Source organism: Nerophis lumbriciformis, linkage group LG05 (genome assembly GCF_033978685.3).
Source record: "Nerophis lumbriciformis linkage group LG05, RoL_Nlum_v2.1, whole genome shotgun sequence".
Taxonomy (NCBI): domain Eukaryota; kingdom Metazoa; phylum Chordata; class Actinopteri; order Syngnathiformes; family Syngnathidae; genus Nerophis; species Nerophis lumbriciformis.
The window spans coordinates 49,500,727-49,527,298 of record NC_084552.2 but is presented as its reverse complement, the minus strand read 5'-3'; the positions used below and the strand labels follow the sequence as shown (position 1 = coordinate 49,527,298).

At 39.0% G+C, this 26,572-nt stretch overlaps 1 protein-coding gene across 2 annotated transcripts in view; it reads right to left on the bottom strand.

Moving 5' to 3' along the window:
* sema3aa (sema domain, immunoglobulin domain (Ig), short basic domain, secreted, (semaphorin) 3Aa) overlaps positions 1-26,572 on the bottom strand; it is a 185,539-nt gene that overhangs the window by 8,012 nt on the left and 150,955 nt on the right. For both annotated transcript variants that reach the window (XM_061959488.2, XM_061959487.2), the window contains 9 exons: positions 25,807-25,869; positions 18,932-19,051; positions 16,334-16,424; positions 16,151-16,270; positions 11,973-12,115; positions 8,775-8,889; positions 3,170-3,239; positions 1,851-1,995; positions 58-277 (listed from right to left, as the gene is read on the bottom strand). In XM_061959488.2, the coding sequence (XP_061815472.1) occupies positions 58-277; positions 1,851-1,995; positions 3,170-3,239; positions 8,775-8,889; positions 11,973-12,115; positions 16,151-16,270; positions 16,334-16,424; positions 18,932-19,051; positions 25,807-25,869 (1,087 nt within the window). The remainder of the gene's footprint in view (positions 1-57; positions 278-1,850; positions 1,996-3,169; positions 3,240-8,774; positions 8,890-11,972; positions 12,116-16,150; positions 16,271-16,333; positions 16,425-18,931; positions 19,052-25,806; positions 25,870-26,572) is intronic.

Genomic DNA, 26,572 nt, shown 5'->3' with positions numbered 1-26,572 from the left:
ATATCATCATCAGCACCACTAATTCTACACATTCTTAGTCGTTCTCCCCGCAAAAACCTGTGCCGATGAACATCACGTCGTACTGCCCGTCCTCGGCCTCCACGCGGTCCACCACCAGCTGGGAGAACTGGTAGTCCACGTCCGTGCGCACCATGATGGGACGCCCGCCGATGGGGTGCACTGGGTTGTACATGGCCGGGTGGCCCCTGGCGAAGGTGATGACGTCATCTGGGAGGTCTTTAGTGGAGTCGAAACCACCAAAAGTCTTGCTCGGACACTGGGGGGGAGACACAGGTGGTAAATTAAGGTAAGTGTCTCCGACATAAAAACATATATTTTTCTATGGAACCTCAGTCTTTAGACAACACATTTTTTTTGATGAAAATACGTGTTGGTGACTCTTGCTGTGTTTTTTTATTGAGTATGACTGCAAAATAATCGTGAGCCCAAAGAAAGTTGACTACGGACAAAATACGAATAATTACGATTAAGTATTTTAATCGTTTAACTCAAATATATTATGACTTTTTTTGTCCTTATTGTGGCATACCGTGTTATCATTATTATTTTTATTATCATATTAATATCAATACAACTGTTAAATGATCATTTATCCAGTTCATACGTATCCGACTCAAACGTATACATTTGTAAGTATTATACATTGTCTTCCACATGTAAAACTTAATTATTATTTCCTATATAATATGTTTGTGTTCATATTTGTGATTGTCTGCAACAGATTAACTGAATGTAATATTTATTTACTATGGGAAAACTTGCTTCAGTTTTCATATAGCGTTTGGAACGTATCATCGACAAAAACCGAAGTACCACTGTATTGAAAGTTTTAGATCACTGAAAATTAGGGCTGTCCCGATTTGATATTAATATCGCAGGTTATCGGTCCGATATAAAAACTAAGCAATTATTTAGGGTTGCATCCAAAACTTGACTTATCTTCCAATAAGCACACAAAAAGTGGTATTTTCTTCTATTTTACTCAAAACATTTACAAAAGGCAAACATTGTAAGCTATAGGCTACTAGGAGCAAGCAGCTACAGAACAACTAAGCACACAATAGCAGACAACCTTCATTGAACAATATTGCAGTTTAAAACAGCACATTTGTCGATATAAACAAGTATGAAATAACTATAGTTGCAAATTACTTACACATACAAAGTCTTCAAGGCAGAAACGTATTCAAAAGTATCCAGTAACAAACGTGTCCGCATCATTCAACTTACTGCATTATGAGCTTAACTTCATGAATTATTGTGGCCACTAGGTGTGGTCAAAAAACAATTACCACTTTAAAAGCATAAATCTGGGAAAATGTTAGTGTTTGTCATACCTACTATTTTTTCTCTGAGTAATTTCACTTCATCAAGCCTTTACTATGTAAAAGTACTTTGAGTCACTGGAGAAAAGCGCTATATACTGTAAATATAATTCACTTCACTTCACATACACTAACACTCCTAACATTCCACACTACAAAATAATAAAAATATGTACCGTATTTTTCGGAGTATAAGTCGCACCTGCCAAAAATGCATAATAAAAAAGGAAAAAAAACATAAATAAGTCGCACTGGAGCCTGGCCAAACTATGAAAAAACTGCGATTTATAGTCCGAAAAATACGGTACTATGTAGTCAAGGCTCCAGTATCAGAAGTGAATAAGTTGCATCGCGACACCCCAACTAAAATTTGTTTCTTGGCTTGTATTATTGTGTCTTTTGCATAAATGTCTTTCTTCAGGCCTCTGATTGGCTGATAAGGTCTGAGCATTAGGAGTTGCAGTTGCTCTGACATGCACATAACCAAGAAATGTCTCCACTTACAGTTCCAGGTCGTGGGTAAGGCACCCTGCCTTGGAAGGGCACCCACTGGTAGTTGGGTCCGTCCCTGTGGGCGTAAGGACCCAGGAAAACCCTTCTGATGTCGGCCATGTTGTACATGCACACCGCCGAGCCTTTAAAGATGTTGCTGGGGGTTAAGAGGAAGGAGAAGAAACGACGAGTGAGAACATGAGAGAGGGAGGAAAATAACACGAGCAAGTGATCGCAACGTCGCTGATTGCTTCCAGGTTTTATTTTTCCTGACAGGAATTTTGGCCAGGAACCTGCAAGATCAATCAATCTTCCATATTTACGCCACATTTGAGGTCATCCAGGAGGCAGCATGAAAGCAGAGAGGATGCCGAGGAATATTCCAGGAGCTATTCCTGTGGACGTGGTGAGCTGGCCGAGCAGGCACGGACGTCCATCAGTTTTACGTCGATTGGCAGATGGCGCTCGTGGCAGGAAAGGTTCAGGGCGTCCTTTGTCTCGCTTGCCGCATACGACGGCAAGTTAAATACGACTAATTAGGGAAGCGTGGAAGATAAATGGCGGGGTGCTTGGAAATGGTAATTAAACAGAAATTCAATTAACATCCGATATCTTTATTGAGAAGAACATCTGCTTGTGCGGATATTTGAAAAAAAAAAAAAAAAACTCTTCACAATCAAACATTGATCCGTCTCTGCACGCCATTAGGCAGCCATATTAAAAAGAAGCTGCACTCTATTCATCTACGCAAACTGGCCGCTTAGAAAAACCAATTAAGGCGCTCTTATTCCCCAATGCCCTCCTAATTGAATTTTGTGTGTGTGTGAGAGTGTGTGGACTGACCTCTTGGCTTGAATACATGCCAGGAAACTGATAAAAGACGTCGTGCCATTAGGGCTGATTGATGGTGAAGTGTTGGGACGCGCAGAGAACTCCTGTTTCCCCACATGCAAATTAATTACAACCATCTGTGCAACCGCAAGCAAGCCCTGCGAGCCCCACAGAGCGACTATCACGTTCCATCGTAAGCGGAGTTCCCAATGAAAAAAGAGGTCGCAGGTAAGCCGGGATCAGGGCCAGTGTAGGACACCTGTAAGTGGATTATGGGATGAGGGACGGCGCCGCTGTCTGGGAATTCAACAGGGAAATGACAGTAATAAAGGATGCTGGAAGAACTCTTCAGGAGTGTGCTTTTTGCAATACAGGAAATAAGTCTACACAGCCAATTTCAGCTCCTACTGGTCTCCCAGCAACAAAATCAACAACACAACAATGATTGCTTCTTTCCGTGTTAGGGGGTTACAACAACACAACAACGGCAAGTTGTGTACCTGGATGTGGTGAAAACGGCATAGATGACCGGATTCTTAGGGTCCTTGGAGCTCATCAAGAACACATCCTCTGAAAGCACAAAACAATGAGGCGTGAAGGTGTTTGACAGCGTGTTGGAGAGGACTGAAACAAAGGAACACAAACACACACACACACACACACACACAAGTATCCAGCACGAGTTGAATTGATGCAACTTGACTCTTTTCTTTTGTTGAGACAAACAACCATTACACAAAACCTTAAAATGCTTTTAAAAAAATAGCAATTTAAAAGCATCATTAAGTACATGTTCAAACTACATGTGTTTACAATGTACAAGGAAGAATTATGGCAAATGTATTGAACTTCTTGAAAATGATATCTTGTTAAAGGCCTACTGAAACCCACTACTACCGACCACGCAGTCTGATACTTTATATATCAATGATGAAATCTGAACATTGCAACACATGCCAATACGGCCGGGTTAACTTATAAAGTGCAATTTTAAATTTCCTGCGAAACTTCCGGTTGAAAACGTCTAGGTACAAACCCCAATTCCATATGAGTTGGAAAATTGTGTTAGATGTAAATATAAACGGAATACAATGATTTGCAAATCATTTTCAACCCATATTCAGTTGAATATGCTACAAAGACAACATATTTGATGTTCAAACTGATAAACATCTTTTTTTTGTTGCAAATAATCATTAACTTTAGAATTTAAATTTGATGCCAGCAACACGTGACAAAGAAGTTGGGAAAGGTGGCAATAAATACTGATAAAGTTGAGGAATGCCCATCAAACACTTCTTTGGAACATCCCACAGGTGAACAGGCAAATTGGGAACAGGTGGGTGCCATGATTGGGTATAAAAGTAGATTCCATGAAATGCTCAGTCATTCACAAACAAGGATGGGGTGAGGGCCACCACTTTGTCAACAAATGCGTGAGCAAATTGTTGAACAGTTTAAGAAAAACCTTTCTCAACCAGCTATTGCAAGGAATTTAGGGATTTCACCATCTAAGGTCCGTAATATCATCAAAGGGTTCAGAGAATCTGGAGAAATCACTGCACGTAAGCAGCTAAGCCCGTGACCTTCGATCCCTCAGGCTGTACTGCATCAACAAGCGACATCAGTGTGTAAAGGATATCATCACATGGGCTCAGGAACACTTCAGAAACCCACTGTCAGTAACTACAGTTGGTCGCTACATCTGTAAGTGCAAGTTAAAACTCTCCTATGCAAGGCGAAAACCGTTTATCAACAACACCCAGAAACGCCGTCGGCTTCGCTGGGCCTGAGCTCATCTAAGATAGACTGATACAAAGTGGAAAAGTGTTCTGTGGTCTGACGAGTCCACATTTCAAATTGTTTTTGGAAACTTTGGACATAGTGTCTTCCGGACCAAAAAGGAAAAGAACCATCTGGATTGTTATAGGCGCAAAGTTGAAAAGCCAGCATCTGTGATGGTATGGGGGTGTATTATTGCCCAAGACATGGGTAACTTACACATCTGTGAAGGCGCCATTAATGCTGAAAGGTACATACAGGTTTTGGAACAACATATGTTGCCATCCAAGCAACGTTACCATGGACGCCCCTGCTTATTTCAGCAAGACAATGCCAAACCACGTGTTACATCAACGTGGCTTCATAGTAAAAGAGTGCGGGTACTAGACTGGCCTGCCTGCAGTCCAGACCTGTCTCCCATTGAAAACGTGTGCCGCATTAAGAAGCCTAAAATACCACAACGGAGACCCCCGGACTGTTGAACAACTTAAGCTGTACATCAAGCAAGAATGGGAAAGAATTCCACCTGAGAAGCTTCAAAAATGTGTCTCCTCAGTTCCCAATCGTTTACTGAGTGTTGTTAAAAGGAAAGGCCATGTAACACAGTGGTGAACATGCCCTTTCCCAACTACTTTGGCACATGTTGCAGCCATGAAATTCTAAGTTAATTATTATTTGCAAAAAAAAAATAAAGTTTATGAGTTTGAACATCAAATATATTGTCTTTTTAGTGCATTCAATTGAATATGGGTTGAAAAGGATTTGCAAATCATTGTATTCCGTTTATATTTACATCTAACACAATTTCCCAACTCATATGGAAACGGGGTTTGTATGATGACGTTTCCGCGTGACGTCGATGGTTGAAACGGAAGTATTGGGACGCCATTGAATCCAATACAAAAAGCTCAGTGTCATCGCAAAATTCCACAGTATTCTGGACATCTGTGTTGGTGAATCTTTTGCAATTTGTTTAATGAACAATGGAGACTGCAAAGAAGAAAGCTGTAGATGCGATCGGTGTATTAGCGTCTGGCTACAGCAACACAACCAGGAGGACTTTGACTTGGATAGCAGACGCGCTATCCGACGCTAGCCGCCGACCACATCGATGATCGGGTGAAGTCCTTCGTCGCTCCGTCGATCGCTGGAACGCGGGTGAGCTTCGGTGTTGATGAGGGTTGGCGTAGGTGGAGAGCTAATGTTTGTCGAGGTCCGTAGCTAAGTTAGATTCAATGGCGTCGTTAGCAACAGCATTGTTAAGCTTCGCCAGGCTGGAAAGCATTAACCGTGTAGTTACAGGTCCATGGTTTAATAGTATTGTTGATTTTCTGTCTATCCTTCCAGTCAGGGGTTTATTTCTTTTGTTTCTATCTGCAGTTAAGCCCGATGCTATCACGTTAGCTCCGTAGCTAAAGTGCTTCACCGATGTATTGTCGTGGAAATAAAAGTCACTGTGAATGTCCATTTCGCGTTCTCGACTCTCATTTTCAAGAGGATATAGTATCCGAGGTGGTTTAAAATACAAATCCGTGATCCACAATAGAAAAAGGAGAGAGTGTGGAATCCAATGAGCCCTTGTACCTAAGTTACGGTCAGAGCGAAAAAAGATGCGTCCTGCACTGCACTCTAGTCCTTCACTCTCACGTTCCTCATCCACGAATCTTTCATCCTGGCTCAAATTAATGGGGTTATCGTCGCTTTCTCGGTCCCAATCGCTCTCGCTGCTGGTGTAAACAATGGGGAAATGTGAGGAGACTTTCAACTTGGCTTTTTTTTTATCAGCGACCAAAAGTTGCGAACTTTATCGTCGTTGTTCTATACTAAATCCTTTCAGCAAAAATATGGCAATATCGCGAAATGCTCAAGTATGACACATAGAATGGATCTGCTATCCCCGTTTAAATAAAAAAAATTCATTTCAGTAGGCCTTTAATCTCATTGTGTGAATTATAACTGACCTAACTATTTATGAAAATAACTGTTGTGTTCAGAATTAATTGATGTCAACTATGTACAAACGAAGAACAGGACGTAAACATGTGTTAGTAATGGAATTGCTATTAGGTAGAAAACAAGTAGGATTAAATAAACTCTGCTTCTTCCTACTCCTTTTCGGACAAGTTGTAAAGAAAAATGATAACATGTGATGTACCATACTGAAATTGTATACATGTTCGAAATAAACTTGAACCAACAAACGCATGGCACAACAATTTGCATCTCAAAAAGAAGGGACGTTTCTTTAAGGGAAACAATGTCCAAATTTTGGATGGGGGGGATCTCTGGTTGGAAAAAGAAGTGAAAGAGGTCATTTAAGTTGCTGAACAGAGGTCGTCTACATTACACAGGGTTTCTGCAGGTATCAGCAAATCTAATTTCATGCTTTTTTAATGCAACTTAAAACCAATGCAATGCCCAGGTCCGACTGCAGATCGTTATTATATAAAGTCAAAAGCTTACAATTGTCTGTATGGACAATATTGTAAGCATTTAACAATAACAATGTTGAATAGTTGTCATAAACATAAACGGTGGTGAAATTAGGCACTAATGTAATCATAACATAATAATAACAATGCAAATAACCTTTTCAAACGCAATAAACATATTTTTCATTACTGTAGTATTTTGTACTAATGTAATTGGAAGGTTATAATTTAATTATGCTAAATAGATAAACACACATTAAAATAAAATGAGCTCTTAATAGCTGTTAGCAAAAATTGCACTTCAATAAATTATAAACATTTAAAGTGCAACCTCTTTTACCCCAATTGGGAAAACTGGTTGGGTGGTGTGTTTGTTGTCTTTTTTTGTTGCCAATTGCAATTGTACATCTTTTTTTAATGCCTATCGACATCATATTTATTGCTTTTTAATGCCAATCAAGGCGTTATGTTTTGCAAAATCCATTTAAAGACTTTGAATGCTTTTTAATGAAACCCTGATTACAACAATGTCCTTCCATCTTGCCACTAAAGATTGTCTCATTCCCTGGGAAGAAAGGCCACGAATGAGTCATTTTGCCGTCAACAACGTATTTCTGCGCATGGCCGCCCCTCCCTATACGCAAATCATGCGCTGTGCGTAGGGCCCCGCGATCTGTAGTGGGCACCCGTTTCGCATGAAGAGCGCATGTAAAATGTCAGTTAATGATTGACACAGCATTTCATAGGACAATTTACCCCAAACATATTCCTAGCCCCTTCCTGCTCCGTCACTGATAGGACTATAATGGTCAATTTCCTCAGGTGTTCTTACTGTCGCCTATGGCGCGCTACGTTAGAGCTTGTTTGGTAAGACAATCATACTGGCTTTTATCCCAGGTTGGAATTGCGTTGGGAAGGTTTGCAAATGTATGTTTAACTACATTAAATGTGTTATTTTGTTGAAAAAATACATTGAACAATTTGTTTCCCATTAATTAATTTTAGTCCAAAATATTAGGGGTGCACAAAAAAATCGAATCACATCTGAATGGCAATTCTTATTCATCTGTAATTTTCAAAAATCTATTTATAAAAACATTTTCGTTAAAAAAAAAGAAGACATTTTAGGCAATCTCCACACAACCAGAAGGAACTTCTCTAACATCTAACCCTGTTTTAAAAAGTTTCGTTATAAATATTACAGAAAGCAAATAATACATTGCGAGAATCGTTTTGAATCGAGAACCGTGTTGAATCAAGTATCGTTCAGACACAAATCGTCACCCCAGGAATCGGATCAAATCATTAGGTGCCCAAATATTCACATCCCTACAAAACGTGCATCAAATTAAATTCAAGTTTGATTAAAAAAGTGCAATTAAGCCAGGGGTTTGGTTTGCAGGACGTTCATTGACACAGGCCTCAAAGTTGGCAATGTTGAAAACCCAGGCTATAAACACTTTTATTTCATTGCGCAAATGACAACTGAAAGTATTTTATCTACACTCTTTGATTTTAATTTGAATTATCAAAGTTTTTATGATGATTTTATTCTGTGATTGTAATTTGAGTTATGATTATTTAATTTTTAGCCTTCCTGTAATTTTCTGTAAAACAGTGTTGCCTTGTGTACGAATTGTGCTCCATAAATAAAGTTGCTTTGCTTGCCATTTACCAATCATCCCTTGCCACAGCAACAACAATCCTCAGGCAACACACCCACCAGACATATGTTAGGGCAAAGTCCACACCAAAAATGAAAAACTGAAGAAGCCTTTCGGGTTTAAAGTGCAAGGTCTTCAACACACTGGAAGTCCAGTTGCCTCGGTTCAACCTTGGCTAAAACCCAATGACCTGGATGGATGACTGAGAATCTACAGTACACACTCACGTAGCTCATCGAAGTGTGTGTCGATGCCGTTGACCCCCGGCACGGAACACAAGAGGCGGGCCTTGAGGAAGGTGGTCCACTTGTTGACCAGACTGCGGTGACCTCCCATGTCGTTCTGCAAAATGACATTGCACCAAGCAGTTTTATGACCGTATGATTTCACAATATTATAACGATGAACATGCATTACAGTCCTTCAAGGATTTCGCAATGTTGTGATCGCACCAATTCTGTCAAAACTTGGACTATGGTGTGGTTTGTTCTCCCGAGGTGCAAGTGAATTGGACTGGTCACGGCATGAAGGTAAATACATAATTTAATAATAACACTCAAACGAACAAAAGGCGCGCTCAAGGCGGATGTACAAACTTGACTAATGAAAACAAAAGACTTGCACGGGGGCAAAAAACTATGAACAATTAAACAAAACACTAACTGTGGCATGAATCGAAACAAAACTTACTTGGCATGGACATGAAGTGCGCAGCGGAGGACAGAGTGTGACAGGGGGCATAAATGCGGGGATGTCGTCAGGACGAACAACAGAAAATGAAAAGCTTAAATAACACAGACATGATTAACGAAAACAGGTGCGTGACTCAAAACGTGAAACAGGTGCGTGACGTGACAGGTGAAAACTAATGGTTGCTATGGTGACCAGACAAGGGAGTGAAAAAGACAGAAACTAAACAAAACATGACTTAAAACAAAACATGATAATACAGACATGACAAATTCATGCAAATTCAACTAATCCCCCGAATTATATATATAAAATGTGTCCATATCTTGTCCAATTAGTGTAATATTCGCCAGTCGATTTATGCTCAAACGCGCATGTCAAATGTCTAATCAAAACGTACGTTTGTTTCTTGAGTAGACTAAGGAAGAACAAAAATGTGTAACAGTATATCAACTCTTTATTGATTAAACGACAAAACGGTCATCCTCCCGCATAACTCAGACTTACTTCCTGTTCTTGTCTAAAGTGCTAAGCTTTCTGGGTAATGTTGTATATGAACACTCAGCAACACACTGGCGTCCTCACTTCTTTGTGTACATATATTTCAATATTTATCCAGCATTTATGTATCCTGCGTAAGTAAATTAGGAAAATATTTTAATTTGCAATGCTGACTTAGCAAAGAGGCAGCATGTACATGTTAGAGATGTTGAAGTGTGATGATAATCCCTCATCGTCTCTCATTTACCAACAAAAATTTGCTTTATAGATTGCTTTTAACGGTTCACAAATGCTTCTAACACGCGGGAGTAAATGTGTTGGAACATAAATGAATATTTAACGTGGTCAAACACATTTTTTAAGTGTAAAAAAAACAAGAGAATATCTGCAACTTGTGGACGACATAGCAGACAGCAGACATTAAGGAAGCCTCTGGTGTTTTTTCTTTCTGTAATTATAATTATTTATAAGTGTGATTGTGAGTGTGAATGTTGTCGGTCTATCTGTGTTAGCCCTGTGATGAGGTGGCAACTTGTCCAGGGTGTACCCCGCCTTTCGGCGATAAATAGTAATCTAACGCGTTATTTTTTATATTCAGTAACTCAGTTACCGTTACTACATGATGCGTTACTACGTTATTTTACGTTACGTTTTATGTAGTATCGGCTAGAAACTGAGAAGATCTGAGTGTGTTTTATTGGAGCGCTGCAGAGGAGGCGACGAAGAAGAGGCGCCCTCTGTGTGTGTGTATATGTGTGTGTGGGAGGGGGCATGTCTGTGTTTACTAACAAGACATCATGGCGAAGCCCGAAACCGAGTTTCTTAACATGGAGATATTCTCACTACTTTTCTTTTGTCGACCACAAAGAAAAGAACATTTTAGTTAAATGTAAGTTGTGTCTTGGATCAAAGATCCTATCCTAGCAATTCAAATCTGCTGAAACAGCTACAAAAGCAACATGCTTCGACGTACACACACACACCGTCAATTCTCTTATATACTGTTGCTCTTTCATTCTAGACTTCTAGAGTGTTTGATTATCACATCACTCTAAATGTTTAGACTATGAAGTTCACAAAAATAAAGAGGGATGCTAGTGGGCCATGCCAATCTTTCCTTATCGCTAAACTAAAACTGGGGAAATGTGTAGTGTTCTGGGCTTCAGACATGATTTAATTTCAGAATTCCTTGAGAGAAAAAAACGCCTGGTTAGGCTTTGTGTATGTAGTGTGTGCCTTCCTTGGTTTACAGCTATGTTGTTATTATGCTGTTTGTTACTTATGTATGTTATGTTGCAGCTATTTAAAATAGTTTTGTCAATTTGTTCTGGCCTGAAACAAATTGGCCCTTTGAAACATATCTTTGTCTTTGTGTGTTGTATGTAGACCACATTGCTTAGCAGAGTTCAGTGATGCAAATGCATGTCAAGTTGATCAACAGATTGTATTATTCTCCAGTGCAATAACTGTACTGAAATGAAGGCTAAAAGGGCATTAAAGGGGGCCTTAAAAAAAAAAAAAAAATATATATATATATATATATAAGTAACTAAATAGTTACTTTTCACAGTAACGCATTACTTTTTGGTGTAAGTAACTGAGTTAGTAACTGAGTTACTTTTTAAATAAAGTAACTAGTAACTGTAACTAGTTACTAGTTTTCAGTAACTAACCCAACACTGGTTATAATGAATTAAAACAGTACAGTAATTTGACAATGAGCTAGCTCTGTGTCATTACTGCTAGTGGAGTCGACTATAAAGCCTTTGCGGTATAAAATGAGTAAAATATCAATACTGTATTTGTTTTCCAATTTTTGTTTATATCCTGTGCTTTTTAGGTTAAGGTTACAAAGAACACCTCAATAGTTGATAACAAAATTCATTAAGTCACAAGTTGCTTCCATGTTATTGAAAAAAAAATAACCTTAAAAACTTTGAAACTTTTGTTGCAAGAAAAAACCCCAAATTCAGACATTTTAGGCTGCAACAATTACAAAAAAGCCTGCGAAATCCTTGAGGAACTGACTTTAGAGTAGTCAGTGTTTAGATTGTATAGCTGTATGGATGTATTATCCTTTGAAAATAAGGCAACACAACCACTATTGTCTAAACAGCTGGCAACACAAGTGAGTTACTCACAGTGAACATGTCCACATTGTGTCACAAACTACAACAAAATGTTTGTTGAAATTTGACACATTACTGACACATGATTTGGCTTTCTTTTGTTACCTTACACAGTTGTCCAATGCGGGCGATGGTGGCCTTGCCCGTGTGCTCACCGTCCATGGCGTTCTCTTTGAAAAACAGGAAGATCTTGTCGTCTTCGGGGTTGTCGCTCTCAGGGATCAGGTGCACCCCGACGAATCGTGGATCTAAATGATGTGGAAAAAGAGAACAAGGGCGCCATTTCACGTCATTCGTGGTGTTATATACGTTATCTCAGGAGTCCAAATCCTAGATAAGCACCTCCCCTCACAGACACATGGTTCTGATTGTCCCGTGTACCTTCTCAATGAATTCCTGTCTCGGCTTTGAGAGAGGGAGGAAATCAAAGCCAAGCGGGGTTTATATTTCTAGTCGAAAGCGGAAAAACGAGCCGGTGCTGGAGTGAAACAAGCGGTGCCGTGTTACACCTCTTAAGACCGTTTAGGATTTGGAGTAGCTGTGAGGAAAAGAGCAGGGCGGCTGGGGGAGTGTGGCCTATAAGTGGGAAGTAGATTTATAGGGCTGCTGCGTGTGTGAGACCTCGGCCATGAACGCCTTGCGCTCCCCCGTTGTGAATATGAGCCGTTAAATCCACACTTTCATAAATTAACCTCGGGTCTCGACGAGTAATTAGAAACTAAAAGGAAATTTTATGGAAGAGCGTTATTTCTTTTTTAACAGGGTTAGTCATTTATAGTAGGTTTGTTTTTAAAGTGAACCTGTGTCAGAAGTGGTAAGAATGTGTGAGAGAGCGCATGTGTGTAAAAGAGTGTTTGTGTCCATTTTGTTTACAAAACAAACATTTGCATACTGCAAAGAAATTGTCCGGTCCTATGTCGATAGTATTGAAAACATGAAAATTGTCTGTCTGAGATTCACTTATTAAGGACAATAACCTCATCTGCAATTAACCCCAATAATTGTAAGTTAACTACAGACAAAATGGGATTTAATATTCTAATACAGTATATAATATATGCTCATAAACCACAGAGAGCGCATTATTTTTTATTTTATAAACACAGTTTGGAAATACTATGCGTCAAAGTTGTTAGCCTTGAGTTTGCTATTGCCTCCCAACATTACACAATGTTGGAAAAAACAATTACAATTTTAGTCATTGATTTATACACATTTTATCTAATACATTTTATGTACTGTTATATCACTGTTACCTTGCACTTGTACTGTCATTGCTAAACTAAATGTGCTGGGTATTAGAAACGTCATTTCATTGTAACATATGGAGGAAAACAATGATAATAACCTTGATAAAATACCTTGAACTTTGTCTTGCAGAAAGAAGATGAGAATCAGAATCAGAATTAGCTTTGTTGGCCAAGTATGTTTGATACACAAATAGTTTGACTTGTTATAATTGGTTCTAGTGTCGTAACCTCAACAAAAGTTCCTATTTTACAAAAAAGATGCACACTTTGAAGACATTATAATGTATATATACAATATACATATTTATACACATATATACATATAGGTATATACACATATATACATATATATATATATATATATATATATATATATATATATATATATATATATCCATCCATCCATCCATTTTCTATACAGAATATGTATGCATACAGTATATATGTATAAATATACATGTATGTATATATATATATATATATATACATATATATCCAAAGACATGCACCTGGGGATAAGTTGATTAGCAACACTAAATTGGCCCTAGTGTGTGGATGTGAGTGTGTGAATGTTGTCTGTCTATCTGTGTTGGCCCTGCGATGAGGTGGCGACTTGTCCAGGGTGTACCCCGCCTTCCGCCCGATTGTAGCTGAGATAGGCTCCAGCGCCCCCCGCGACCCCAAAGGGAATAAGCGGTAGAAAATGGATGGATGGATATATATATACATATATGTATATATATATACATATATATACATATACATATATGTATATATATATATATATATATATATATATATATATATATATATATACACATATACATACATATATGTATATATATATATATATATATATATATATATATATATATATATATATATATATATATATATATATATACATATACACATATACATACATATATGTATATATATATATATACACCGTATTTTCCGCACTATTAGCCGCACCTAAAAACCACAAATTTACTCAAAAGCTGACAGTGCGGCTTATAACCCGGTGCGCTTTATATATGGATTAATATTAAGATTCATTTTCATAAAGTTTCGGTCTCGCAACTACGGTAAACAGCCGCCATCTTTTTTCCCCGTAGAAGAGGAAGTGCTTCTTCTTCTACGCAAGCAACCGCCAAGGTAAGCACCCGCCCCCATAGAACAGGAAGCGCTTCTTCTTCTACTGTAAGCAACCACCCGCCCGCGTAGAAGAAGAAGAAGAAGCGCGCGGATATTACGTTTCATTTCCTTTGTGTGTTTACATCTGTAAAGACCACAAAATGGCTCCTACTAAGCGACAGGTTTCCGGTTCATGAAAAGACGCAATCTCTCCATCCGCACACGGACTACTATTTCACAGCAACTGCCTAAAGACTTTCAAGAAAAGCTGGCTACTTTCCGTGCAAAAATTGCAAAAAAACAAGATAGCTGAAAAAAAGATCCGGCCAGAGAACATTATCAACATGGACGAGGTTCCACTGACTTTTGATATTCCTGTGAACCGCACTGTGGATACAACGGGAGCACGTACGGTGAATATTCGCACCACAGGGAATGATAAGTCATCCTTCACTGTGGTTCTAGCTTGCCATGCTAATGGCCAGAAACTTCCACCCATGGTGATATTCAAAAGGAAGACCTTGCCAAAAGAGACCTTTCCAGCCGGCGTCATCATAAAAGCTAACTCGAAGGGATGGATGGATGAAGAAAAGATGAGCGAGTGGTTAAGGTAAGTTTACGCGAAGAGGCCGGGTGGCTTTTTTCACGCAGCTCCGTCCATGTTGATATACGACTCCATGCGCGCCCACATCACGCTGGTTTTTAATATATTATTAAAGTTTGACTGACCTATCTGACTGTTTTTTTGACATTCCTTTAGCGCAGTTAGATGCGGCTTATAACACGGGGCGGCTTATAGGTGGACAAAGTTTTGAAATATGCCGTTCATTGAAGGCGCGGCTTATAACCCAGGGCGGCTTATGGTGCGGAAAATACGGTACACATACACATATACATATATATATATATATATATATATATATATATATATATATATATATATATATACATATATATATATATATATATATATATATATATATATATATATACATATATATATATATATTTATTTATATATATATATATATATATAAAAAACAATAAAACAAGGGTGTAACGGCTCAACAATCTCTTTTTTTATCCAAACAACACAACACAACAACAGCCAGCTTAACTATCAATGCGTGCACAAACACAAAAGTCCCTTTACCTATGATGCTCTCCAAAATGTTATTTGTGGAATTTAAAAAAAAAAGTTTGGGAGTGTCGGTGTTGCAAACGGTGATCCTTCATCGGCTTGTGTCCCAGTTGTGCCTTCTCCTCAGCTGTAATATTTGCACGATGACGATGTGAACATGAGTTAGTAGATGATAATAGTTTGATGTTTTTTTTACGGTCATTTGGCCGCAGTTTTATTGTGGTAGTGGTCAGGGCCCAGGAGCCAGTCTTACACAAGTTATTGGATTAACTTTTACCTCAAATGCTGAAAGACGTTATAACTGCAAATATGTAAGTTGTTCCATTTCCTGTTCCTGCGGTGAACCAATGCTTGCCCCCAAATTGTGCTCCTGAAGTGAACCCCATGTTGATAAATGCAGACTACAGAACAGTAATCCATGCAACTCAGAGTGAAAGATGGATGAGGATTAGCGTCTGGATGCTTTATTAACATGTCATCAGCAGTGCTTATGCGTATGATTTTTCAAGCTGGTGGTGCAGGAAGAAGAGGAATTTGACTCCACAACAGGAAAACAGCTGAGAGTGGATTAGTCGTGTGGGAAAGAAAATGAAGGAGGGGTATAGGAGGGGGGTGGGCAAAGCTTGGAGGGCCTTTTGTGGCTTGCTAGGATGCTGAAAGATAGCCGGAATGGTCAAAACCATGGCACTAATCCGACTATCTGATGTCCGGAAGAGGACTTGGCGCTTCAAAGTCCGTCAGAAAATGTTTCTTACCATTAAGCCACCTGGAGTCGTGTTGCTCCGTCCTGATGGGGTGATGGTCGCCCAAGGTGCGGAAAATGGCGAAGTCCCTGCCCATGAAATCGGCCGACGTGCCTGAGTACAACTCCCCGTCTGCAAAGGAGTCATGGTTAGAGTGGCCCTGCTTCGTACTTATCAACGCAGGACCTGACTCACCAAGGAGAATCGAGGCCGAGAGCATTTTGGGGTCGTAGGGGCTCTTCCCGCGGCCGTTCTCAAAATGGGAGGCGAGGCGAAAGATGTTGTCCTGCGTGTGAGGAAGAGTCAAAATCAAGCTTTAGAGTGAGTTTGTGTACAACAAACACCTGCAACAATTGATTAGAGACAATCCCTCCAGTAATTGTTGCGGCCAAAACTAAACTTATATATTGTGTATATTATTTTATAACCTGTTCTGATTGATTTGCAATTACAGAATATTTAGCAGCCTGAATATTAATTTTTTTTTAATAAATAGAGAAGGTTAAGACATTGTCATGCAGAGATATGAATACCATTAACTTGTACAACATGTAATGTACAGAATATCAAAAGCATTTATTCAGTTAAAAATATCACAGATTACATTACCAAACATCTTTGGCAATCAAAGAATGATCGTAACAATCCACATTGTATGTTATTCATTGCTTGAAACTGGTATCTAAATATAGAAGTGTGGCTCCTCTCTGCTGAATGTAAGTGCTCCTACAGCAGGAATACAAATTCCGAATTTTACACAATACAAAATCTGGCAAGACACCAACACACTGCAGGTAATTTTTTTAATATTGTCATTAAAAGCGTGTTTATATTCTTTATGTGTTGAGTTGTTTAAAAAAGTATAATGTTTAAAAAAAACATTTCATTGAAGCAAACTAATTGTCCGGTCATGGTAATAAAAACTTGAAAAATATTTGTCTAGGGTAAACTTTTTAACGACAAAAAATGATAGCTATCTGCAATTTATCGCAATTAATTTTGAGTTAGTTATGAACAAACGTCGATTCATCTCGAATAAATATTTTAATAATTTTACAGCCCTAGTAATAATTTGATTACAGAAAGAAACACCACTAAAGGCTTCCTTATTGTCTTCCACAAGTTGCAAACATTTTCCATTTGTGTTTTACACTTGAAAAGTGTTTGTCCATCCTAAACATTAATTTATGTTCCAACACATTTACCCCCACACATTAGGAGAATTTGTGAACTGTCGAGAGCGATCTATAGCGTTAATTATTGTTGGTAAATGGGAGAGAATGAGAGATTATCATCATACTTCAACACCTCTAACATGCAAATGTTACTTCTTTGCGAGGTCAGCATTACAAATGTAAAAATATTTTCCTGGATAAACAAATGTTAAATAAATATATAAATACATGTAAACTAGGAAGTAAATATATTACTGAATATATAATACCTTAACCAGAAGGCTTAGCCATACTTGGCAATCTTGAGACCTCCGATTTCGGGAGGTGTGTGTGTGTGTGTGTGTGGGGGGGCGTGGTCGGGGCGGGGGCGTGGTTAAGAGGGGAGGAGTATATTTACAGCTAGAATTCACAAAGTCAAGTATTTCATATATATATATATATATATATATATATATATATATATATATATATATATATATATATATATATATATATATATATAAGAAATACTTGACTTTCAGTGAATTCGAGCTATATATATATATATATATATATATATATATATATATATATAGAAATACTTGAATTTCAGTGTTCATCTATTTACACATATACACACACATAACACTCATCTACTCATTGTTGAGTTAAGGGTTGAATTGTCCATCCTTGTTCTATTCTCTGTCACTATTTTTCTAACCATGCTGATGCATTCTGCTTCGTCTCCTTGTTGTGTGCGCAGTTGTGCACTGCACTCTCTAATAGCCGTAGATGTTATTGTCACATATGCATGTACAGTAGATGGCAGTATTGTCCTGTTTAAGAGTGTCACAACATTGCTGTTTACGGCAGACGAACTGCTTTACGGTAGACGAAAACGTGACTGCTGTTGTTGTGTGTTGTTGCCGCGCTGGGAGGACGTTAATGAAACTGCCTAACAATAAACCCACATAAGAAACCAAGAACTCGCCCTCGATCATTCTACAGTTATAACGTGATTGGGCAGGCACGCTGTTTATATTGTGGGAAAGCGGACGTGAAAACAGGCTGTCGACACGTCACTCAGGTCCGCATGGAGCTGGAGGGGGCGTGGCCTCCAGCTCCGCATGAATTTCGGGAGAAAATTTGTCCCGGGAGGTTTTCGGGAGAGGCGCTGAATTTCGGGAGTCTCCCGGAAAATCCGGGAGGGTTGTCAAGTATGGGCTTAGCACTGTAGACAAGAACAGGGAGTAGGTCTGAGCTCCACAGGGTCACAACAATTGTGTTGTTTGATCAATAAAAAGTTGATATATTATTATACATTGTTGTTCCTGCTTGGTCTACACAAGAATCAAACAGATTAGACAGTTGACATGCGCGTTTGAACGCCGCTTCCAGACAAATTCTATTATCGATAATGACACAGATTGGGCAAATTGCGCAGGGAAATTGCAAAGCTGCACATAATTTGCAAGAATTGGTCGAAAATGCTTGAATCGCCGTGGTCACGACATCGCAACATCCTGGAAGGACTGATCAGAGCAAACACGGCGCAACATTAATGAATCTATCAATGTCACATCAAAATTGTAACGCATGCAGAAATACATGGGTGTTTTGTGTCTTTTATACGCGCTACCTCGGCTCTCTTGCCCATTTCCAGGTAAGCACAGATGGGATGGAAGGCCCCGGTGCCGCAGATGTACAGGTGGGTCTGGTTGTAGGGTTGGAGCACACGGATGACGTTGGAGCACTCTTTCTGGAGGAGAAAAGAAACAAGAAACTTTTTTAAGCAAAAAAAGTCCATAAAGTGCAAAGAAAATACTAAGGTACCTTACTAAGGTAAGCGTGATTGAAAGTTGAAACGTTCCACTTAGTTTGGAAAGAAAGCAAAATATCCTTAAGCTCTTTTTAAAGGATGTGAAAGTCTTGAATGTTCCGTTTGCTGTAAGTGTTTGGCTTGGCGCTAAAACTAAAGCACAAGTCCCAATGGTCTCAATGAAGCAATGCTGTTTAGCGCAGCGCATGTGTTAAATAGACTGAATTTAAGTTTTCCCAATTATTAATACAACCAAATAAGAGTCTTATGAACATCTAACAGCTGTAATTTAAATACAAAGCCGGAGCCAGCAGAAAGTCCCCTTAGCTTAGTGAGAAAGCCTCAGACAGTCTACCGAACAGTAACAAAATCTGACCACAGACCTCATTCTTTTTGTTCGAAAGCATACCTAAAACCCTTAAGGGGGAAATGTGCAGAAATATGCTTTGATTAAACAATGGAGACAGAACGCTTAGAACCGCAGACTTTTGACGGACAGAATATGTTAGCGTTGGAAAGCACCCGGCTAGCTAACAGCTAAATAACAGTCGTTTATCTTCGTAGAACTCCAAAATATATATACATTTTTTTACTTTCGATCCATTGACATGTTGACTACCGAATGGCATGCTAAACATTCTCACAGTTCACCCAGAGGACTGATGTTGAGTTCTCACATGATGTATTGCGGCTGACCTCAGCCCTGCATATATTCACACACACCTACTGTATATAAAAATACACATAAATACACAGTACATGCTGCATGCACTTAATGACTTTACCCTGTGTCTTTCCCAGGGCATCATTGCAGGAACACATTCTCGACATTACTCTCACGTCAAAACTTCCTCCCAGCCCTCCAAAAGTTGGCCAAATGAGTTATTGTGAGTTAAAAAACAATGGTAGTCTTTAAGATGGACATGCAAATAGACGGTTTGGTGGTCAAACACTAAAAAGTCCAATTAAATCATAAACGACATGACAAGTCCTGAGCGAAAAAACGGGAAATAGGGGCAGATAAGCCAAATCAACTTGGCAAAATTGTTCTTAGCTTTTTTTTGGCTTTTAAAAAAAAACAAAAAAACATCTCAGGTTCGGGCCACTAATCACAATCTTAATGATAGAACAAAAGTGAAGTTTTTCAACCCGTTTCATTGTTTTTCAACAATATGACATGATAATTGCCTAAGATAAAATGTTACTTTAGTTCAGTTCAGTTTATAAACTTTAATAGCACATTTAAAAACAACCCCAGTGCTGTACACACATAAAACAAATAAACATAGTGTCAGCAGGATTAATAAAATAAAGTGGAACCTCGATTTACGACTTTAATTGGTTCTTTAACATGGTCTGTAAATCGAAAAGTTTGTATAGTGAAGCAAACTTTTCCATAAGAAACAATGTAAATATGAAAAAATGGTTCCAGCCTTGACAAAAGCCCCTATTATGGTTCAAGTTTGTACACTTTCAACATAATATAAAGTGATATACCGTACTTATATGAAACAAACGTAACAAGGAGGTGATGGATAAACTTTCACTTTTCTAACAAGGCAAAACAACAACGACAAGCTAAAGTGTCCCCTTTATGTGCCGCTCTGCCAACTCGCTCACACACACAAAGAAGTCTCTTTGGTGCCCTCATAAACGATCATCAATAAAAACATTCCTTTGCTATAACAACAATATTGCTACAATAATAAACATTTAAAAAAGTAAAATCCACTTACAGTACATTAATATGGCAGAGGAGCAGCTCACAAGACAAGAGAAAGGTGCGGACAGAGGGGGGAAAGCAAGGGGCAGGGGGAGGGGACGTGTGTGTGTGTTCTCTTGGAAGAGTCTTCCCTTCCGCTGTGAAATAAGTTAGATTTGGCATCTCTTTCCAGAAAAGTCTGTTCTCATCACAATTAAAAACTTGCTGTGGTACTATGCCGGCTTTCACAATCTCTTCAATACGAGCAAGCACAAAATGGCTGCGAGCGGAACACAAAATTAATTAATGAAGCGTTCGTACACAGAGTGTACGAACTATCTCTCCGACCTCCTTCAGCCTTACTGCCCCACCCGATCCTTAAGATCAGCCGATCAGCTGCTGTTGACGGTCCCTGACACAAGGCTGAAGCTTAGAGGTGACAGAGCTTTCGCCGTTGCTGCTCCCAAGCTCTGGAACGACCTACCCCTGAGTGTTAGACAAGCCTCCTCTCTTCCTGTTTTTAAATCTCTCTTAAAAACATACTTTTATTCCATGGCTTTTAACACTGAGTGATATCCATCCTGCAATGGCGCCCCATAATACACCTGCTGTGATCCTGTTTTTATGTTTTTATGTTTTTATTAATTCTATTTTAATTATTTATTTTTTATCGTGTTCTGTTTGTGTTGTGTTGTGTTTGCTCGGTACTCGTTTTATCTTTTAACCTGCTCATTGTACAGCACTTTGGCTACCCCTGTGGTAAATTTTAAATGTGCTCTATAAATAAAGTTGATTTGATTTGATTTGACAGAGACATGGGTCGCACATCACGGTATAAAGTTTGTAATGTAAATGTTTGCAAATAATACAATAAAAAAATTACGAATGACAAAAATAGAGGGGTTCCTAATTCGAGGTTCCACTGTATTAGAATAGCAATTGTGTCTTAAAACAAGCGGGAAAAATATATCACAAAAATACTTAATCGTAGTGCTGTCAAACAAACAAAAAATCTGAATATTACACTTTTGCATTTTGAATAGTCGTAGTAAGTTATTAGCATGCATCATATTTAAAATGACAATTAAAAAAGACCACAAATGCATATTTATTGACAGATTGTCATACAGGAACATTTTTAGAATACTTTTCTTAAATACATGTAATTTTTTTGTTCGAAACCTTCTAAAAGTTGTATATTAAGTACCATAGGGGTTTATTTTGGAGTGACATTTTCCAGTGAGCACACCAGTCGCAGTCCCTTCACTCATCTTTGCACTGTCGTAAAGGTATGCATTGACCTGATCACTGACTGCATAACAACCTGCTCCACCTGTTGTAGATACCCTTCTGCGGTTGAAGAAGCATGTATGATTAAAATAAACTGCGCGATTAATCTGTGTTCGTACATGTTTAATGCGATGGGGTTGACAGTTGTACGTAATACACTACTTCCATTATATTTCATGGCAAAACAGCTGGAGTGGACAAAGAAAAGATGGCTCAAAAGTGCAAGGCAACCCAAAGTAATTTAGCATCAATATTTTTGCTTTTTTAAGGCTCTTTTTGACATCAGTGATGACACGCTAAATGGTAAAAATTAGAAAGAAAAACGGCAAAAAGTGAAGTTTTGCTACATGTTTGATTGTATTATGATTAAAGGGGAACATTATCACCAGACCTATGTAAGCGTCAATATATACCTTGATGTTGCAGAAAAAAGACCATATATTTTTTTAACCGATTTCCGAACTCTAAATGGGTTAATTTTGGCGAATTAAACGCCTTTCTAATATTCGCTCTCGGAGGGATGACGTCACAACGTGACGTCACATCAGGAAGCAATCCGCCATTTTCTCAAACACCGAGTCAAAACAGCTCTGTTATTTTCCGTTTTTTTCGACTGTTTTCCGTACCTTGGAGACATCATGCCTCGTCGGTGTGTTGTCGGAGGGTATAACAACACGAACAGGGACGGATTCAAGTTGCACCAGTGGCCCAAAGATGCGAAAGTGGCAAGAAATTGGACGTTTGTTCCGCACACTTTACAGACGAAAGCTATGCTACGACAGAGATGGCAAGAATGTGTGGATATCCTGCGACACTCAAAGTAGATGCATTTCCAACGATAAAGTCAAAGAAATCTGCCGCCAGACCCCCATTGAATCTGCCGGAGTGTGTGAGCAATTCAGGGACAAAGGACCTTGCTAGCACGGCAAACAATGGCGGCAGTTTGTTCCCGCAGACGAGCGAGCGATCGACTATAGCTTCCCTGGCCTTCTGACATCAACTCCAAAACTGGACAGATCAGCTTTCAGGAAAAGAGCGCGGATGAGGGTATGTCTACAGAATATATTAATTGATGAAAATTGGGCTGTCTGCACTCTCAAAGTGCATGTTGTTGCCAAATGTATTTCATATGCTGTAAACCTAGTTCAAAGTTGTTAGTTTCCTTTAATGCCAAACAAACACATACCAATCGTTGGTTAGAAGGCGATCGCCGAATTCGTCCTGGCTTTCTCTCGTGTCGCTGGCTGTCGTGTCGTTTTCGTCGGTTTCGCTTGCATACGGTTCAAACCGATATGGCTCAATAGCTTCAGTTTCTTCTTCAATTTCGTTTTCGCTACCTGCCTCCACACTACAACCATCCGTTTCAATACATTCGTAATCTGTTGAATCGCTTAAGCCGCTGAAATCCGAGTCTGAATCCAATTCTGAAATTGTGATCATGTTCCCCTTTAAAAACATGTATTTATATGACGTATTTTTAAATTTACAGTACAAGATAGTTAACTATGCTAATGCTCCTGGAAAAGATTAATCCTAATTTCACAATTTTTTTTATTTGGTGAAAGCCATTTTCATCTCCACTGTACAGGAAAAGTTTGTATATATTAGGGTGAGCTGATTCTATCTTAGACCTCACGCAACCTCCTTCGCATTTCGCAGCTGCTGCATATGAAGCGTCGCCTGCTGTAAATCGTGCTTCTGCAGGAATGTTTTGGAAAGTTGGAGCATTGTCCCAATCAAAGCCTGGGCTGTGTGTTCCCCTCCATCTGCTCTCACTGGCTCACTCTCAAGGGGACACGGTTTTTATTTTCTTCTTTAAACACTGCGTCGCATAAATGTAACGCTGGATAATCCTTAAAACGCCGCTGCACTCCGCACGCATCCAGGCGTGAAATTGAGATCGCATTGACTACCACGCAAACAAAAGCGAGGGCCAGAGTCGATTAACACACTCCCACTTAAAACATGCATAGATAATAAAGTCAATGCATAACTACAAAGAATACGTGCAATGCCCTCTTTATAATCCAATATATGTCGTTTTAAACTAACAAATTACGTCTTTAATTGCAGTTAAAATGAATGATGCATCCATACAAGAAAGCCTTTTTTATGTAAATACATGCTTTTTAAGCATGTTTTGCGTGAAAAAGATTTTTTGTACACCTTAGTGTACAACTTTTATGTTAAGAGCCTCCTTGAAAATATCCAACTACAGAATTCAGAAGAATACAAGAAAACAGCGGAGTCGTCTTATTCTCTGCAGACTGAATGCTAAGAATCAGTGTTCCATAGAAAATTCTGCTTAGGGCCCTGATTCAGTCCAAATTTATTAGCGACTATCTCACTCCCTGATTGTATTGCGCCTCATCTGGTTGTGTCGTTAATGTAGTATACCGTATTTTCCGAACTATAAACCGCTACTTCCACGCTTTGAACCCTGCAGCTTATAAAGCGGAGCGACTCATTTATTTAATTAAACTGTTTTCGCTAACGGCCATATTGTTTTGTATACAACCAATAGTTTTCATATTATACTGACGGAGACACTGGAAAGGTGTGTCATTGTTTGTGCTATGGCGCCATCTTTTGGACGAGTTCGCTCACTGCAGGTGCTGCAGGTTGAAAATGTACTGCCTGTTTCGTGCCTTGAACCGGAAGTATTCATCCATAGCGTTTTTGCTCAAAAGGATTCATCATTCATCACTCCAAGGAACGTTTGCATGTTTTACAAGATACCGTAAATTCCGGGTAATAAGCCGTTACTTTTTTTCCTACACTTTGCACCCTGTGGCTTAAAAAAAGGTGCGGCTAATTTATTGATGTTTTTTCCCCCCGCTAATTTCCATAATGTTTTGTGTTCAATAGTTTTCATTAAACCCATGCACAGGACTAAAATGGTGTGTTATTGTTTGTACTATGGCGTCATCTTTTGAACGAGTTCGCTCGCTGCAAGTGCTGCGAGTTGAAAATGTACTTCCTCTTTTGCCTCCAAAAGTAAAACTGTCCATAGCGTTTCTGCTCGAAGGGATTCTTAATTTATCAATCCAAGCAACGTTTGTAAGTTTCAGAATTTGACAAAAACAATTCCTACTTACTAGAGCGTCCCATGTGCGATGTCTGTAGGAGTGTTTTCATGCCTATTTTTCAGGGTTATCTTATTGTAATGAATCTAACGCAAGCATTAGATAACATGCTAACACGTCTACAAGTGTCTGTGTTAGTATTATTAACTTATAATGTTTGTAATGTAATTTGTATTGTTTCATTTTCACAAATTTCTCAGTAAATTCACCAAAACGTCACCGTGGCGTTGTTGAGTCCGTTTAGTTGATTGCAAAGTTAGCTTCCGCATTACAATGACTTCTGTTTTGTTTGATCAGCCGTTGTACTGCTGTGTTACAGACAGCGTTTGGAAAAAATTATGGTATGTAAATAAACAATTGCAAAAATCTTTCGTACTGGTAAATACTGTATCTGCAGCTTGTAGTCCAGTACGGCTAATATACTGTATGTAGAAATATTTATTTCTTCTAAAATTTGATGAGTGCGGCTTAAATATTGGTGCGCTCTATAGTCTGGAAAATACCATTCTTTAAAATGTGATGAATTTCATTCCAAAGAAAAGCATTTAAGAGACAAGGAGTGTCATCGTTGAGCAGACATATCATTTCAGCCAGCCCCCAAAAAAAGCAAAACTTACCCAGAAGTCCTTCCCCGCCCACTTGCACTCATCCCGCTTGGAGGGGGTGGCGGGCCACGCGATCTATGCAAAACCACACAAAATACACAAAGTCACACAGAGTGGAAAGAGACTGCATTTGAATGTTTCATGAAACAAGAAAGCTGTGAGTCACAGAGAAGCAACATTTGTATAATTAAAGAAAAATGATGATAATTTTATAGTTGGGATCCTGAAGGCACGCTGCATCAAACGTGTGTGTTATTTCCCAAACTCTTATGTGTGCTTCTCATTTCAATAAAAGTTTCTCTCATGTTGTGCGCAACATATGGATGCACTTTGCCGTTCTTGACGTGAGAACGAACTACACGCTTGCCTTGGAAGAGACACCACGTCCATGTAAATAATGCATTCAAACTATTTTTTGGCAAATCCATATGTGCACGCTGGAGTCACACCAAATGAAATCCGTAAGAAAGATATTAACTTTTTTTATAAATAGCACATGTTTGCATACAATCATGTAGAAATCCCACATGAAGGTGGAGCTCTTCTACTTTGAAATGCTGTTTCCTACAGAACTACAGAACAATCTATTTGTGGTAATGGGTTGCAGGGGAAATCTTCTTTCTACAATGTGGGGTCACGGGTGGGCAAATGGTACCTGTGCGGTGGCCGCACTCTGGAATACCCTTTTTGTCATATTTTGCCAGGAAGGCGAACTTGCCTTCTTAGCACTGTCGCTAGCAGGGCCACCCCAGCCTTATTTAGGGCACTAAGCAGAAAT